This window comes from Stereum hirsutum (assembly GCF_000264905.1).
Source record: "Stereum hirsutum FP-91666 SS1 unplaced genomic scaffold STEHIscaffold_5, whole genome shotgun sequence".
In the NCBI taxonomy this organism is placed as follows: Eukaryota; Fungi; Basidiomycota; class Agaricomycetes; order Russulales; family Stereaceae; genus Stereum; species Stereum hirsutum.
The window spans coordinates 117,161-131,077 of NW_006763135.1; the positions used below are offsets into that span (position 1 = coordinate 117,161).

The 13,917-nt window shown below is 48.6% G+C and overlaps 4 protein-coding genes across 4 annotated transcripts; all 4 read left to right on the forward strand.

Moving 5' to 3' along the window:
* The first annotated feature begins 285 nt into the window (after window positions 1–285).
* On the forward strand, window positions 286–1,272 carry STEHIDRAFT_120057 (uncharacterized protein). Its single transcript, XM_007302457.1, has 3 exons — window positions 286–638; window positions 753–764; window positions 854–1,272. The coding sequence occupies exons 1-3, from the start codon at window positions 329–331 to the stop codon at window positions 862–864; spliced, it is 333 nt and encodes a 110-aa protein (XP_007302519.1). The 5' UTR covers window positions 286–328; the 3' UTR covers window positions 865–1,272.
* Window positions 1,273–4,024: 2,752 nt separating this feature from the next.
* On the forward strand, window positions 4,025–4,586 carry STEHIDRAFT_109639 (uncharacterized protein; the record flags this gene model as incomplete). The annotated part of the gene is made up of 3 exons (XM_007302458.1): window positions 4,025–4,231; window positions 4,319–4,380; window positions 4,403–4,586. 3 exons carry the CDS (start codon window positions 4,025–4,027, stop codon window positions 4,584–4,586), a joined length of 453 nt encoding a protein of 150 aa, XP_007302520.1.
* Window positions 4,587–9,329: 4,743 nt separating this feature from the next.
* Window positions 9,330–11,114, forward strand: STEHIDRAFT_167220 (uncharacterized protein; the record flags this gene model as incomplete). The annotated part of the gene is made up of 13 exons (XM_007302459.1): window positions 9,330–9,386; window positions 9,439–9,448; window positions 9,503–9,522; window positions 9,594–9,840; window positions 9,893–9,925; window positions 9,995–10,126; window positions 10,192–10,299; window positions 10,352–10,390; window positions 10,449–10,493; window positions 10,562–10,588; window positions 10,645–10,685; window positions 10,737–10,762; window positions 10,832–11,114. 13 exons carry the CDS (start codon window positions 9,330–9,332, stop codon window positions 11,112–11,114), a joined length of 1,068 nt encoding a protein of 355 aa, XP_007302521.1.
* An 861-nt stretch (window positions 11,115–11,975) lies between these two features.
* STEHIDRAFT_155127 (uncharacterized protein) lies at window positions 11,976–13,872 on the forward strand (the record flags this gene model as incomplete). Its single annotated transcript, XM_007302460.1, has 5 exons — window positions 11,976–12,157; window positions 12,224–12,397; window positions 12,508–12,717; window positions 12,794–13,118; window positions 13,177–13,872. 5 exons carry the CDS (start codon window positions 11,976–11,978, stop codon window positions 13,870–13,872), a joined length of 1,587 nt encoding a protein of 528 aa, XP_007302522.1.
* Window positions 13,873–13,917: the final 45 nt, after the last annotated feature.

A 13,917-nucleotide genomic window follows, 5' to 3' on the forward strand; every position in this document is an offset into this window, starting at 1 on the left:
GTCCGCTACATCTGTGATCTGTACTTTTTTGAACTCGAATCGCCCACACTGGATAGTTTCTTAGTAAAAACATAGTGATATGGTTATTATACTACATGCATACCCCGCTACGTACAACAAGAGGCAGCCTGAGGCTTTTCTGCTTGAGCAGGAGACAAGGAAGAAAGATAATGTGGCCCATACATAGACGTTCTATTTTGAAATTAGCGCCACATGCCCACGTGTCGATTGTTGAGCTTGTCGTCCTAGACGTCGTGCTCAAGACTGCTCCTCTCTCACCGTCAACGTCCAGGTCCAACCCACATTCTCCTCTACGGCCACAGCAGCCATGTCAACGCCTGCTGAACTCGCTTCACAACGTCTTTTCGCGCCCCATATCGTCACCAACACGCACACCATCTCCACCATCAAATTCATCTCCTCCACCCTCGCCGGCGCCGTCGCAGGCATCTTGGGCCTCGAAAACGCTTATGGATTCGCTCTTTTCGCATTCTCAACACTGCTCACGTCTCTGTGCATGTTGGCGTTGAACTTTGGAGGGAAGCCGAGCAAGTACTTGCCGGGTGGGTGGTTGGAGATGGTGAATCCGGGGCAGGAGAATACGATGAGTTTCGTGTTGGTGTGGACGTTATTTTATGGTGCGTTTTCTTCATTTAATCGCTCCTTTGGAGCTTTTTTGAGTTGTTTCTGACGATGCCATCCATGTCTCTGTTTGTTTCGATGCATATGTCGGTGTACTTTGCAACGTGCAGGTATTGTACACGGTACGTTCTTTGCTCATGCTTATGGGGACGATCGTGTTGCTCTGGAAACTAAATCTCCCCCACACCCTTCTGGCTTACTGCTATTTCAGTATACGACTAGCCTGGATACTCGCTCTCTTCTATGTTGCCTACCTGTGCTGGCTAGGACTGCGTTAAGACCCTTGGACTTGGCCCGTAGAATCATGGGGACACGTAACGCATTGCTTTTGAAGCCTATCCTTTAGAACCCTCAGTTGCGCTTCTCGCTGCCTAAGATTATGCAGCGCTAGACGAATTCACCATCATCTTGTGGTCGTCATCGAGCGCTGGTCATTCACACTGTAGCCCATGAGGGGAAAATACCTTTCTACCGCACGTCGAGTATTCTCGTTGGATCATGGATCCTTTCCACATACTTGGGAGAACCCAAAACCCCATGGTCTTATCTGCGAGGACGGTCACAGGATTTGTGGCGCCGTTTTGACGTGAACGCCACACAATAAAAGTGGAGACTAGTCACTGGGGGCTGCAAATCGCGCTTTGTACGCATTCCTCCTGGTTATATAGCGACTCTATGGAGGTACCTTTGTTCTTGGCACCGAAATGACCGGGGTAGACAGCGACTGGAATCCCTCACAGTATTTTTTCCCGACGTGGTTCATGACGAAGTTCGCGATGCGTCGTCCTTGCCGTCCAGCTCGGATCTTCTTCGTCTCCTTGTGGGATATACGAATCGTGGTATCCTGACCCTGACGAAGAACGTACGTAGGAGAAAACCCATAATACCTACAGCGGTGCCGGGGATCGCATTGACCATTACGCCCTCAGCTTTAACTGCGGGCTCCACGCATCTATCTTCATCTCTCCGGGTGCGAACCCCCTAAGTCCGACTTTAATGGGCTCAACAGCCTCAAATGCTGGTGGTGTTAATCCCCATTCATCCGGCCTGCGTAGCATCCTTTCAACTGTTAAAGCTAGACTTGTGTATTTAGTGCGACTTTAGTTTCCTCTCTCGGGCTGTCTGTCAGTCCTCCGCATGTGATGCGGAAGGTATGCGGCGTCGTCAGCACTCAGGTCGACATGTGATGGTCACCACCACTCGCAGCTCTCACTCCACGCTTCAAAGAGGTTAGATTCGCTGTTAACATGCGATGATTTGATTGTCGTCGTCATTTTGTCATTTCGATACGGTCTACCATGGTCGTTTTACCGTTCACGATCGTGATGGTGGCACTGGTCTTACCTCGAGAGCCATATATAGCTGGTACGAACTCAAAATCCTCGTTCAGGCTCGACGATCCCAATCCTGTCGGGGTCGGTGCTATCGAGGATGTAGATGGACAGTGCACCCATAGCACGAGGACTCGTGAATACGTACGTATACTGCGGTCAAACTTGAGGACCCCGCCCTCGTCGAATCGATAACGCATGTGGTGTATTTCGACGGAGAATAGACCACGAATACGTACACGCAGGTCATGTCGCGCTTGTCAGATGGGGTGATGATGCAAACGCTGCTTAGGTGCGCTGAATATTCTGTCAGCTGGCGTCTTGTGTTCAAGGAGGCCTTGCTCTGCTCATACAACCCACGCTTTCTAGACATATTCCGGAAGTATGAAAAATCTTCTCAAACTGCTTACTTACTCTCTTGCGTTCATGCCATTACTCGTCACGTTTTCAGGAAATTGTTGCAGGTCCGTTCCAGGACGTTCCATTGTTCTCGGCAAGTTCTCGACTTCCTGCCTCTCAAAAGAGCCAACCACAATTCCATTTCTGTATATGTCACAGATGCTTCCGTTGCCCAACTCTGCCCCACATACCCTGATATATCTTTGCCCGGAGTCCCCGGGCGCTCGAGCTGATCACATCGCTTGCACTTCAGCTTTCAGATTGGCGTCCATTCTGTTTGGGAGATCTCCTTGCTGCAAGGGCCCGGAACGTAGATGTGATATATTGGATATCCTTCGGCGACGAGTTCGTACCTTCTTCCAGTCGCGCCGACGCCTATTTTTTTCCTGGATGCGCATAAGACGGCGTAGAGGGGCGCAGGGTATAATTCACCTGTTCAGTGACCAGTTGAACTGATTTTTCGTGGTCATCGATGACGCACAGTCGTCCATGGTGCGCGATGTGTGTATCGGTTCGTCTCCAAAGAAAGAGCGATCACATTTCCCAAACAAGAATTTGAGGGCTTCGTGACGTGATAGGAACTTTGTGGCGCAACTTTGGTCGCTCCGGTGTTGAACACTTTACTTGAGTGGAAGCGTAGTCCCCTAAACGAGCCCGATGAAGACGAAGTCGAGAAGCTGATCCCTGAGGAATTACGATCATGTTCGTACTGAATTGCTTCTTTGAGCGTCCTAAGTAAGCTGTCCGACAGTTGTTCCGTTCAATTATTTCACGGTCTTTGTGGCTGGATTCCGGATCTAGAAACCGAGGGACACTCTTCGATCGAGTTAAATACGATTCTTCATTGAGGACGCCTAACTGATCGTAACTTGTGTCCAACGCTCGCTCAGCTACGATCTGCAATAATGCTTGCACTATAATTCATCACCTGTCAAGCGTTTGGTTTTCGGGACCGCGGGACTGTCCAAGCACACTCTTCGCGGACTCGCAGTATTCTTGGAGATATTCATTTGTTAACGCGTTGAGATGGACGGACTTAGTGCGTGGGTCGACAGTGGTCTAAAGAGTAATTCCCCTCAGCTTGCCCTCAGCCCAACGAAGATCTTTGTATTCATACTTGGGGGAACACCACTGTCGAATTCAAAGGCTTCACGAACTGTCAATCTATGTTACTACCGTCATTCGGGGACATCCGTGCTCTGCCGCTTACGGACCTCATTTCTCGACCTCCAGACGGGACTCTTCGTGAGCCCTTGACAGATACTCCGCTCGAGTTGACAGAACGCTTACTTGTGATCCTCTTTTTTGCACGAAATAGGTGCCTCAAACCTCGAAGATTGGGCAGATGCGGCGCGCTCCGATCATTACAACTTTCTCCCATGTCAATTGTGTCCAACTAGGTCGACACGGATGCACACGAGCCCCGAAGTTGTAGGGCCCATCATCGAAGCTCGAACCAGCTTCTTCCGAATTTCGCGCCACATCAAGTTCAACTTCAAGCCACGAACTTCCGGACCGCCACATCTGTCTCCAACTATATAAACCTCCAGCACTCTCCACCTTTCCACCCTTATCCTCACAGGAGACCACTCAGCGCACACCCCCCTCTTCATACCTCACTCATATCAATCCACTCGCTCTTCATATCAAAGATGCAGTTCTCAATCAAGACCGCTTTCCTTGCTCTCGCCGTCTTCCTTCCCCTCGCCTCTGCTGCCGTTCTCGATGAGAAACGCTGGGGTGCAGGCACTGGCGGCGGTGGAGGCGGAGGTGGCGGTGGCGGAGGTGGCGAATGCAAACCGCTTCTTCAGAGCTGCGCCGTCAACAGTGAATGCTGTGGTGACCTTTGTGTCGCTGGGGTACGTTCATAATTTACTCCGTATTAACCTTGTATGACATTACTAATGGTTTTGTTTCAATTGCCGATCTTAGCTCTGTCTCTAAAGACATCGTGCACCGTTACGTTCATCAACCGATGTACCAGCTGGCTCGAAATTAAGGGCTTTTTGTACGTATCCTTCACTTCTCAGCTATACTCTCCCTCTTCCTCCTGCTATCGTTGTTTCTCGTTGGGCCAGTACACTAACATGTAACTCCTCCGATATCAGGCTACCGTTACAATGCTATGGTGTTCCAAAGACTGTCGTTGATGGTGACCTCGGTCTGAATGTTGTGAACTATGTACTGTCGTTTATGTTGTCCCAATGTCTATAATACACGCACTCCTTTATATTCGATCGCCTTTCATTAGTACTCGAGTCTGTGAAGTGCTCTGCGTCGCGATACGACAGTTTGCCGTGGACTGGAATGATGCCACTGTTCGACATTTGCTAAGAGCGTGCCCATGGTGACATGTGCATGATAATCATCACTGCATTGTTGAATTAAGTCGCGTCTCCCCGACGTTGCATGTTTTTGGCCATGATTCGCATCGGACGTTCTATAAGTCGCCACGTCTTCATCTCGTCTGTGGCGGTAAGTTCATTTCAAGCGGAGACTCCCAAAAGAACTTCCCCGATCAATATTCCACTCCGAGTGTCTCCGAGTCTTGGCCTGCGCTGTTGCTTTCTGATAGAGCTTGAGTCTGTTGCTTACGGAACCCATGCTCTTGAACCTCTTCTTCTCTCCTGATGTGGACTGTAGCTGGTATATGTGGCTCTGTTACGGCGGGCCAAGGACGAACTCTCATATCCGCGGGCAACGTTGAAGTTTTCCCTCGGCTTTCGTTCATGATCTAGGTTCTCACCCCAGTGGCTCTGGGGAAACCCAGCTTACCGACGTGGGACGCTGTACGTGTCAGAAGCACCTTCCACTTTGAGTGCACGGAGATGTCAGGCATCTGCCAGGGATTATTTTGATCCCTCCTATGTGGTCGCGTCTTTCCATTCTCCATCCTCGTCCCTGTGTCTGCACAACCCATCTACGCCCTATTGTTAGCATATTTGTTGACAGTCTTGCACGGGGCGTCAATATCTGCACAGTTCTCGCAAGTATATCAGCGAACCTTTTTTTATGGTCTAATACTGTCAAACCTTCCTAACACCGCATTTTAGTCTGCACAATCAAGCTCATAGTGATTTCAGTTGTAGGCTTGGTGCTCAATTGCATAACTCGAATATGGTCCATCAGCATCAGTAGGACTGAATGAGGCACTTCCCATTCAACAGAGGTCCCATTTGATGGCGGGCTACAGTTGTACCTGGAGGGCTCGCATAAGTATGGTATCGAAAAGAGAGGTCGAATTACTATACTGGTCCACAAGGACGTGCCCATGGGTCTTCATAGAGTGACTGCTTGCTACCATATTAGTAAACAACTCGCTCTGGAGCTGTTACAGTGGTCTCAGGATCTTATCCGCAGACATCGAGTGACGTCTTGTGCTTTGGTCAGATGGTCAAAGTAATAGTTCTTCTCGTAGGCGGGTATCGCTTAAGACTCCTCCCGTACTCCTAACGCTCACTCCTCGGTCGAGATTCGTACTGGGCTCCGTACTGGGCTCCATAGCTTGTGTGCAATAGCTTAGCGTATCCCCATAAATCTACGACATTCCACTGCAGAGGATGCGCATTTATATCTTCATAAAACTTTTGGTCTTGTCAAATAGCCATCGTGCGCCCAGCTATCGCCTAACGTGTGGAGTTTGTCACTTGTCATACAGCACAGGCTAACCGAAAATAACATTGGTGGAGTAGTCTATATCTTCATTTGTTGTTCTCTGCCAGGTACCAATGGTCAGACCATGGTGTAGACGTACGTCTATTCAACCCGTTGTCGAAGGGAAAGAGAAATTCCAACGAGACGGGCGGCAAGAACGATGTGCATCGTCACAAATACACAGTAGCGTATATTCCCGTATAGATGGGCGACATTTCTAGACATGATATTTGTTTTTCACTCTGAACTAATTTTCACATTACTCATTGCGCTTATATATTGACCCAAGCAGTCAATTCCTGAACATAGAGTATTTCTCGCATATAAGCTTCTTGCTCTCATTGATCCCAGTATTTAGGAATCCCAGTGCCGTATCGATCTTCACTTCAACCCTGTCGCGAGGAGATATGGTGGCCCGGAGATTCAGTTACAGAGCACGGTTGAGAACGTAAGTGCTGTCGGCCCACTGATTTAGGAGGCCCACTGCTTCATTATCACTCTCGGTCAGGTAGGATTAGCCGCATCATGATCGCATTCGGTTCCTCGTTTTCCAATGTTGTAGTTGCGTTTTCCAGGTTCTCCCACTTTATTTTGATTCGCTCCTGCCGTTAACTCTCGTGTACAATATCCGTACAGTATATAAACCTACCCTTCCCTCCTCATCTACTCATCTCACTCACCCACTCACATACACACACAAGCGCATCCCACTTTCACAACCAGACACCTCATCAACCGAATATGCAGTTCAATCTCAAGACTGCCTTTCTTGCCCTCGCCGTCTTCCTCCCTCTCGCATCTGCGGTGGCACTTGCAGAGAAGAGAGAGGATGAGGGGGGTGGGCGTCCACCGCAATGCAAGCCCTTACTTCAGAGTTGTGCGGTAGACTCAGAGTGTTGTGGAGACCTTTGTTTGGCCGGAGTACGTTATTGTTCACGTCCTTCTCCTCTTTAATCATGCGATACCACGACTCTTCAGGCCTTCATCTCCAGCTTCGCTCATTGAATGCCGTAATGTCACTATCCGGACTATGCTCATTTGTTATTCTATATCTTCCTCTAGCTCTGCATCTGAGCACATCATCAAGTGATTTCCAAACCGAACGTACTGGTGTTCCCCTGAGATTGTTTTGTGTAAGCTGCCATTATGTTCTATCCCGTAGGTGCTCAATCTGACCATAGTGAATTAGTTCCTTGTATTCGACTGCACACCATAGTATTCACCTACGAGCAAAGCGAGATATGGTTGGATGTCATATTTGCTGTCTTGTCATTGTTGTAGATCGATTTATTTTTGATGTTTGGTCGAGATCTTTTCTCCCTCGCTCAAATAAATTGCTCTCCAATCGTCTTTCCCACATTGTACGCATGACGTTCATAAAACACGTATTACATTTCAATTGGCTCGCGTATTTCAAGCATCGTGCTGGGACTATTGTCGTACACGATATAAGAGCACGGAATGGTGTTCAAGGCGCTGGGAAGTACCCTTTCGCTGTTGGATTCGCACCAGAACCGGAACAAGATAAGTCGTAGTAATTCAGTAAAGCAACGATTAAAGAGATGCAGTAGCTCGGATAGCGATAGCAATAACCCTGTAATTGGACAAAGGAGGATGGAAATCCATACTAAGTACTCGTCATTGCATTGGTTAAGATTTCGGAGGCCGTGTTCACGCAGGTCCTGTCTGTGAGAACCATACGCTAGCGTAGTGAACGCGTATGCTTCACACAGCCATCTCTGAAATCATATTACAGACCAAACCGAAGGCCAGTTCGTACATCGGTACTACTTGCAACCGACATCGGAAATGATCATCTCGAGTGCCCTCCACTTGGAGACTGTCGCGGGATTTGGACACGAGAATTATGGTGGGGAGTGCTGAAGATCAGCTCAAAAAACCACCTCCCAACACACGACGTAATAGTCTCGTTGGATTTATTCAGACATCGACAGCTTCGTCCATAAAAGCCACAAGGAAACGCCACACTGACTTACGGTGCTAGTGTGGCGTCGTTTCAAGAGGAGAAACAAATGTGAGCATTTTTTACCGGTCATCCGGCAAACATTAGTTAGCCGTTCCGAATTCTCTTCGCTGGTATTTCTTAACCTTCAGTCCACCAAGTGATAGTACCAAGTCCAGCAGCTTTTGGCGTGGAACAGAAGTCTAGCTGAAGTCTATCTCTATTTCAAATTTATAGGCCTAAGTTTCTCCCTAAACTGGATCTCCCACTCTCGTCATCTTTCGGAGAGGGCACACACTGGTACATCACCGACGTTCATCGATACAGTACGACTTTAGCAAATGTCCGTGTTCCTTCGCCGTCGTGGTACACCGGTGGCGATAGATTCAGATGTAATTGCTTGTGAAGATGTATAGGACGTGTTGATGGTCGCGGACTCATACTGATCCAGACGGAAGGAGGTCGAGTACCTCGGTTCTTTCTCATGGTACTCATCGTCTTCAGTGCTCCGTGATGCTCAGAATCCGGTGCACAGGCACTCTATACCATGCTTGCGCTGAGATGTGCTGGCTCTTTGGTTCGTACCACACACTCAGAGACTCAAGTTGCACCTCTATTTTTGGCTGATCTCTCCTATTGGCAAGGATCGCACTTCATACGAGAGTTGTACGTACTAAACTTCAGATATAGCCAAACGACTGCTGAAACTGACTTCGTTGTTTGATTTCACACGACCGCTTCCACATCAGTGATAGTCTCGCTCAGCACAATCAACACGACGAATGCTCGAGCTCCTCGCATCAAAATGCGTGAGAGTTCTCATTGGCATACTCCACTACTTCTTACTCTCTGGCCGATTGGCATCTTTCTTGTCGATTTTCACTGATATGGATAGGATCCTACTCAGATTTCAGCATCTCGATCTGAAATATCTTGAGCGTCTCCCTGTCATAAGTATGAGGTGAGCGTTGTAACGTCCTCGTCATTGTTTTTTGACTGGCTATTGTCATCTTTACGGCCTTATCCCCGCTTGGACGACTACATGCATTAGCCATCTACCAGAGGCTTATATGATCCGAGAGTTCCGGGAATACTAGTCCATCACCACAATCTGATGCAAGGGGCGGCATTTGACAGCGTTTATGGTCTTCATGGAGCAGTACATATATCAGAGGTATGCTCTTTGTATCCTTTCATGATCATTCGGCCCGTTGTTCTGTTGGAATTCTTTGGCATAGCCGCTACATCATGATGACCGCGGTAATTATCATTTCGGCATACGTTTCTGCGTCGTATATAGAGGCGTCTATATAAACAACAGACCCACAATTTAGCCCTTGATGTCCTCCAGTGGAGTAAGCGCGCTCGAGACGCTGGACCAGTTACAAATTTTGGCCGTACGTATACTTCATCTCTACCTCATGTCGAGGCTCACTCTTTTGTGATCAGTACGTCGATGGTAGGTTGTCTATGTAAGAGAGCGCTCCTCTTCATTCATTAAAACCCTTCTTAGTCTCCGCAGCGGTGCTGGTGGTAGGTTTCTGGTCGACTTTGATCAATTGCAGACTCGAAGCCTCTTTTTCTGAGAAAAGGAAACACTTCAGATGTATGACTACCTCCTGACGTTTTCAGGAGAGGTACTATTGGTTTGGTCTTCAAAGTGGAGCGCCATGAAAGTGCTTTTCTTTGTCAATCGTTACACTGCTGTTGCTTACGCCGTCTTCGTTTTCATCGGTGAGATCTCGCCCGTGTCTTTGTTAATCTCGAGCGATGAACCTTCAGCATGGATAGAGCACGGAGTGGCAAGTCCAGCATCACATACATGCGATATGGTCAGCCGCGGTATCGCAGGTGCGTATCAATGAGCGCTGAAATGAATATTAGTTCTGACTTACCCTCACAGCCGTTTCTAACTCAGGCATACTCGCTGCAGAGCGTAATGTTCCTTGTACTGTATCGTGACTTCTCACAACATAGATCTGACATACCATCTATTGACTGGTAGTGATCATTCTTTCCCGAACGTGGGCGCTGTGGCAGCGGGATAGGAGGGTAGCCGTGGGGCTCTCACTAATCCTCGCTACAGCATTTGTACTGATTGTACTCTACGAGAATAAGTTCGTTCAGTCGCTGAAGTGTGCGTGAGCTCGTTATTATCGACTTTTTACCTGGTTGTGTCTGACAAACGTCTTCGCGTCTCAGGGGCTACATCTACAAGTAGTCCATCATCTGCGTTCCATGGGTGTATTGTGGCAAGCGGCGAAGACACGACCTATGTCTTGTATGCTTGTATAATTGTGATTGAGACAGGTATGACTTATATCACCCATAGCATACTGCATTTCTCATTCGTATTGAGTAGTTGTTATTGCGCTCACAATGGCCAAAACTCCGTGGAAGCGTATGATACGTTCTGTCTCAGCGGGATATGTTCAGTGCGCTCATCATAATCATTTTAGTTGGATTCTTCGAGAATCAGCTGTCGAAGGTGCTATACCGGGATGGTATGTATTCTCGGTGTACTATATGCTTATGCACGATAGCTCACCGAATCTGTATCTAAAATTCACAGGTTTACTATACTATCTGTATTTCCTCGGTACGTCTTCCCAATCCAATGCTGGTGCGCACGTTATCTTACTGCACCCATGATAGCACTATCCCTGGTCAACATTATCACCGTGTTGACTGCGCCGGTAAAGTTTTCATCAAACTCGATTGCACTTTGCTGACTCCCAAGTCTTCAGCCGGCAATATGCCATGTTGTGTCGACGTAAGAAAATACTTAAGGGTAACTGGCGGGCGACTAAACTATTCTTCTGTATTGGCCCTTCGGCTCTAGGCTTCAAGGCATGCTCCACACCATGCTTGCCACTCGAGTGGTCATACATCTTCGAGATGCAGCATCTTCCGATTCCGCCAAAACTCTCTATACTTCGGAAGAGATCGGAGGCGGTCTCCAGTTTGCCCCTCATCATCTCCTGAGCACTGGAATGGAGACATCGCTCGATGGCCAAGATAACGTTAGTTTGGGAGTCTTTGGGCTGAGTCCAGCTGCGCAGAGGACGGTGCTTTCCCAAGAAGACACCGGGATCGAGATGGTGAGCATGAATGCTCATGCTTAGTAGAGTGTATGAGAAGTAGAGGTGCATTTTACCAGCTTTGACCGAAGGCATTCTGCACGTAGTGCAACCACTTGGTTTGTGTAATTTTGGTGGCGCTATGTGGCGTACTTATCATCTCATCGAAGAGTCGGCTGCCTAAGTTATATCCACAGCTTCGCATACCCAACAAAACTAACTTTCGTCTCCATGCACGTTACCCGACGTCTTCCTTCATTTATGTATACGAGAGCCCAAGCATAGTAAGTTCTTATTAAGTTTATCTTAGAGGGCCATATTGGGGCCATATTCAGCTGGCAAAGATGGTAGACATCGTCGGCTATCAACATTTGCCTCGGGAAGTCTAATCCACTCCAGTTCAGACAGCCTTTCAGGTCTTGTCCGTCCACCGCATCAGTATGCAGATCGATCATCCGTACCATTATTCTCTCCGACGTTGATTTTGCATACTGCACATAGCAGCAGATGAATATCCCAAGCTTGAAGCGTGTTTATGGGATCGTTATAATGTAACCAAAGCAATGCACATATTCAGGTAGTGCTCGACGATGTGCTTCGCAATCTCCGCTTGTTCGGGTAGCTCACAAAGGGCTGTCTGTATTGGGTTGTCTCGTGGCTGGTCGGCGGCTAACACAGCATTGGTACCGATAGACTGGCTTTGGTGTCGGAAGGGCTCGTGCTTTGAAAGTCCGATTAGCCGAGGCGCTCTTCTGCTCTTATCAAGCTTTCGTTCTCTCCCTCTGCCTCGTTTTCATCCACCTCATCTCTGTTTCCCTCACTTCTTCATATTCACTTTCGATATCTATCTGATCTAGGTTTGATTCTTGCTCTTTCTTGAGAGAGAACTATCTGTGCGGACTCTCTATGGTTTCCTCACCTTCGCCCACCCCACAATCGTTGGCACCCTCATCCGGGCCAGACCCCTCCCTACCGACACGGAGTTTACATCGCGTTCTTTCAGCAGGATGCCTAGGTAACCGCGTTGATGGAGAAGCTGTTATTGAGAGGGACGGTGCGAAGGGATATAGGGTTTTTCCGGAAAATTTGTGCGTCAATCCTCTCTCTATTTTTCCTTTCTTTGTGTTCCTACGTATTGAAATCCTTCATCATAGGAGCGGTATCGAGGCAGCGTCTGGTGCCTCACCATCAATAAACGACGACAACACACCTACAATCCACACATCTCCATCTGATTCCCGTCTCCATTCACTCGTTCTGGGTTCCGATCGCACTAAAGATCGCGAACGACTTTCGTCAACTACACCAAGGACCATATACTCGTCCGGGTGCGTTTTTCAGATCTTGTGCATCATTTCCTTTGTCCCTTTTGCGGCACTGACACGCTTCAACGTCGGCGACGATACTCTTCTCTTTCTCTCAATTGCATGCGATACAGTATTTTTTCATCGACGAGCCAGTACCGTAACAGTGCGCTGACTGTGCACCCGGATGCCCCTTTTACTATGGGTCCGCCTCCGCCTACACCTCCACGTCGTGTCCGTCTCCCTTCGCGTCCAATGTTTCATTCGCACGAGCCCGGATCTAGTAGATATAACGAGGCGAAGAAGGGCGCCTTCGACGACGAAGATGACGAAGCCTCACTATCGTGCGTCGACGTTTCATTCTATCTAACGTGACTTGAACTCTCTCTCATAAGAACCCTCTCCTTCGTTAATGATCAGTTACCCTCGTTCATCATTTGTGGGGGGCGGCATGCGGGGCTCGAGCCCTCCTCCACGAGCATATCGCCGTACCTGCGAAATTCAGTCGGCACCACAACAACCCGACCCCAGCATTGCAAGCGCTATCGTATCGAGCCAAGGGCAAGAGGACATTGCTATATGCAATTACAGCGCACGTCACAGGACGTCGCCCACCGTAGATCACCCACACACTTTTCAACATTTTATTCCCGGAACTTCTTCCGGTTCTCAACGCTCCTCGAAGAAGAGGCCTCGTAGCTCCCCGTCTGGCCAAGACAAGAATACTTCCGAACGTGTGCCACCGGTATGTCTTTGAAATCTCTGTCTTCGTACAAGTGTTGACATCTCCAATGGTATTATAGTTGAGAGGCTGGCATGACGAAGCAAAACCAACTGATAAACGGATTAGTTCCAAGGTTTCCCGTTCTTCGGACAGGTCGATGCCACCCCCACCTCTCCCAATGCGCTTTACGAATCCATCGCTCGCTTCACCTGCTCCTCCGATCTCTGATCGCCCACGTACTCGCGCAAAGCCTCCCCGTTCCTCCTCTTTGTCCAACGGGACTCAAGCTGGCGTAGGCAAAGGTCGGAATAGTGCTTCGAGCAACCACGCAAAGAATGACTCTCGCAGTAGTAAGGAAACGACAAAGGAAGACCAATCTTCCGCGGAAACTGAACTACCGTTATGTAAAGTTCATGGGACATCGTTCCGCATCGACGAAAACGATCTAGCATCCATGAAGAGCCTGGAGGCCCTTAGGAAGAAGGAGGAAGAGTTTTTCGAGTGGCATCGTGGACTGGCAGAGCGAATTCGTGAGTCTATGATCCAGGACAGCACACCACCAACCTTCGATAGCTCCGAAAGGGATGCGGACAGTTCTACGGGTTACACCTTCGCCACATTTTCGGCAACCGGGACATCGGCTTTCTCTGCTGGCAGTATGGCCTCAAACTCCAACAATATTGATGAAAGCTCTATGGAGTACCTCAACCCGGATTACATCGACGACACTGCGTCTATGACACAGACCTGGTCTGACGGTACCCTGTTTTACTGACCTTTCTTCTGTCCATCTATCGGCGTCCCCTAATCGACCGGCCGT